The 3,880-nt window shown below is 38.9% G+C and overlaps 1 protein-coding gene across 1 annotated transcript in view; it reads left to right on the top strand.

Moving 5' to 3' along the window:
* Positions 1-1,245: 1,245 nt before the first annotated feature.
* Positions 1,246-3,880, top strand: part of LOC101863522 (homeobox protein SIX6) — a gene marked incomplete at its 3' end in the record, with an annotated part of 58,380 nt that continues 55,745 nt past the window's right edge. Inside the window, exons 1-2 of the mRNA XM_005102296.2 lie at positions 1,246-1,671; positions 1,738-2,125. Coding sequence (XP_005102353.1) covers positions 1,571-1,671; positions 1,738-2,125 — 489 coding nt within the window. The remainder of the gene's footprint in view (positions 1,672-1,737; positions 2,126-3,880) is intronic.

The raw sequence follows: 3,880 nt of genomic DNA on the forward strand, positions 1-3,880 counted from the left end.
TCTCTCTCACTCTCTCTCTCTCTCTCTCTCTCTCTCTTTCTCTCTGTCTCTCTGTCTCTCTGTCTCTTTCCCTCTATCCCGTCTCTGCTTTTTTCTCTCTTTCTACATCTATTTCTTTCTCTCTCGCTACACTTAAAAAACGGACAGTTGAAAAAATATTGGATAATCAACAAAATAATAGTAGATTATATCATGAAAATGTCTTAGAAAGTAAGTTAGCCGTGGTAAAAAAATTTTATGAACTGGATTTATTAAAGAAAAATAGTCAGCTGTAAATGAAGCAACAGCAACAGCAACAACAAAAATCAACAGCACTGTCAGCAACAAAACCCTAAAATCTGTAGCTTTGTACAATATTTATAGATCTATAATATCATTATAAACAAGCGGTAATCTTTTCTATTGCAGAAAAGATATTTGGGGGAATAATATAAGTGATATATATTCCGGAACGTTTAGAACGAAATTGCAAACTTAACGATAGAAGAAAACTCTGAAATTGCAATAAATGATAGGAAAAGAGACCAGAAAATGATGACAAAATGAAAAATAAAAACAAAAACAAAAAGAACAGTAAACCCCCCCCCCAAAAAAAAACACAAAAAAAACAAAACAAGAGGAGAAAAGGAAGAGGGTGAAGGTAGTGGTGGTGGTGGTGGTGGTGGTGGTAGTGGTGGTGGTGGTGGTGAAGAAATCGTGGCCACAAAAAAAAAAAAGATAGAGAGAAATAAGCAGGAACGCGGAAAGACCGAATTCTCCAGAAGTACATGTCTACGTCTGCGCAAATCTCAAGTTTAGCACCGCGGAATAACAAAATACAAGCCGGGCTTTTAGGGCAGCACACAGTTGATTGTATCTAATGACGCTCAAGTAAATCACAGTGCGCTACCCGTCGCTTCCTAATGGCGTATGAATACAGTACACCCCCCAGCCCAGCCTCGCCTGTTGACAGGGTTACTCTTCCCCAGTCACTTCACTCCAGCGAACCCGCGCTAAGCGGTGAGAGGAGAGGAATTGACAACTCCATTCGCGGTTCACTTCCGAGGAGCAACGGCGTTGATTGACGGGGAACTAGTCAGCTCTGATTGGCTGAGAGCGGTGCAGGCGACAAGAGGCGGGCAGGGCGAGCGACGAATGAGAGCGGTGGTTGCTCGTCAATGGTCTGTCGTGTATCAGTCACTGGCGCGAGGGTGTTAGAAACTATCGCTTGTGGTATAACCACGGGGTCGCTCTCTCGTCCCGACATAATATTACTTGAACCGAAACGCCTCCCCCAGCACTCCAGCCTTCTCGGACACGGATAGTATTCGGAGAATAAAATATACACCACATCAACTGATCCTGGACTCACAGACTGTATTTGTCTTCCGAAGGAGGAAGGTCCGTCCATCCATCCATCGGAAAGTTAATTTTTTTTGTGCGTTGACGACAAAGCTTTGAGCAACTTGACAGAGAGGTAGGTCTGTCGACTTTCAGAAGTTACTAGCTAACTATAACGACAACTGCTAGATTCTAGCCCGTTTCCTTTCTTCACCCTTCGCGATTTCAGCGAAGGCTCCGCGGTAAATGGATGGATCTACGATGCACTAACAAGCTCCCTGTACCCACGGGTCTATCGCCGCCTCACTCGGCCAAAGCTCTCTCAATGTCTGCAGCTGCAGCAGCAGCAACAGCAGCAGCAGCAGTAGTAGTAGCAGTAGTAGTAATAGTAGCAGTAGTAGTAGAAGTAGTAGTAGTAGCAGCAGCAGCAGCTGCCGCGGCTGCAACCTTCAACTTCCCCAATGGATTTCCCGCAGCAGCGTTTCCAGCGGCCAATGCGGCCATGTTCGGCCTGTACGGGCTGGACGCACCCATGCCAGCACCCTTACCCTTACCCATCCTACACTTCACTCCGCACCAAGTCGCCAAAGTCTGCGAGACCCTGGAGGAGTCCGGAGACATAGAGCGTCTTGGCCGCTTCCTGTGGTCACTTCCGGTCAACCCGAGCGCCTGTGAGGCCCTCAATAAGCATGAGTCGGTCATCAGAGCACGCGCGCTTGTGGCCTTCCACACGGGCAACTTCCGGGACCTGTACCACATTCTGGAGCACCACAAGTTCACCAAGGAGTCCCACGGAAAGTTGCAGGTTCGTACATGATTCTAGGATGGTTAGATTCCTCATAGAATACCTTATAGATATAATATGTAAATTGTAGGATGGCCATTGTCTTCACAATACACGTAACATGTACATTCTCGGCTGGGTATGCTTTTTGTATAAACACCCTAGATATACCTTGTAAGATGGCTAGACTCCTCAACGAACACCTTATAGATCTATGTACTTTGTAGGATACCGGACAGCTAGACTCCTCATAACACACTACATATCATCGAACTCCTTATATGTACATTGTACGCTGGCTATAGTCTTTGCCTTACATGCATATTTTCGGTCGGCTGTAGTCTTCGCATTGCACATAACACGTACATAATGTGTACCACAAACAATTCTATAACATTTGGCGTATATTTTAGGCTGGCTACAGTCTTTATATAACACTTGGCATGTACATGTACAAATAATAATAATAATAATAATAATGATGATAATAATAATAATAGTAATAATAATAATAATAATAATAATAATAATAATAATAATAATAATAATAATAAAAAAGATCAAGTTCCATGCGCTTTACCACACTCCTCAATATAATGCCAGAAGATCGTCATAATAAAACTCTTGTCACTAGATGCACAATCTATCTCACAGTACATAAACAATCTTGTTTTAAGGACAAAAAGTAAACGTTATTTATTATTTTTCTTTTTCAGACCCAAAATACGTACGAAATTTGATAATTTGATAACTTCTTCAGACGAAAAGTGAACACAGTTTTATAGTACTTTTCAGACAAAATATAAACGCAGTACCGAGTATTGAATTACTTGTATTACTTTTTCAGTCAAAAAGTCAAAATAATTAATTTTGTATCATCCTTTCAAACAAAAAAATGAGCGCAATTTTTTATCCTTACTTTTAGAGACAAAAGGACAATGCAATTTAATACTACTTCATCAGACAAAAAATAAAAACAAAAACAAAACAAAAAACAATTAGATCTACGTCATAATGCATGTTTCTGTCAACAAAATCACTTGGTGAAAAATAATATTATTCGACTTTACCAAACGATTGGTAATCAAGTATCGTTTATATTGTTTCAATTTCTCAGCATATCTCAAACTAAAAAAAAAACCACACACACAAAAAAAGCTGAATACACATTTATCTGAAAAGATTCAGTACTAAAATATTGTAAATGTAGACACTGAAACTGAGAATGGAAAAGGTTGCCTTGAAAAACAAATTCTTACATTTTTTCTCTTTCTAAAAAATGTGTATTTCAATCAAAGTTTAAAGATTTAATTCTGGTTTTAAATTAGTCCCACGAAGTTTCCCATTTTGCAAACATTTTAACCATTTAATATCACCAACCCACCTTGGAACAAAGACAAGACAATTCATATTTAATACAATGAAATAGCCGAATTTTTATTCTGTCATGACTTTCCACATCTCACGGGTGTAGAGTTGAAAATACATAATATTTCTAAATAAATTATTCAATTTATTGCAAAATAAAAATCTTCTATACTTTCTTCTTCTTGTTTTATAAGTATTATAAGTTGAAAAAATAACTCCAAGCCAAGAAGTAACCTTTGGTCAGATTTCTTTCGAAGTGTGTTGTCTTAAAGAATATTGTGTGTTATTTATTCAAATAAAATTGAACACTGGAAAAAATGTCTGAGAATTTTAAAGAAGATTTATTAATTAAGATCTGTCAGCAAATGAAAGAAAGAGAAAGAGAGAGAGAGTGAGAGAGAGAGAGAG

This window comes from Aplysia californica, unplaced genomic scaffold (genome assembly GCF_000002075.1).
Source record: "Aplysia californica isolate F4 #8 unplaced genomic scaffold, AplCal3.0 scaffold00319, whole genome shotgun sequence".
In the NCBI taxonomy this organism is placed as follows: Eukaryota; Metazoa; Mollusca; class Gastropoda; order Aplysiida; family Aplysiidae; genus Aplysia; species Aplysia californica.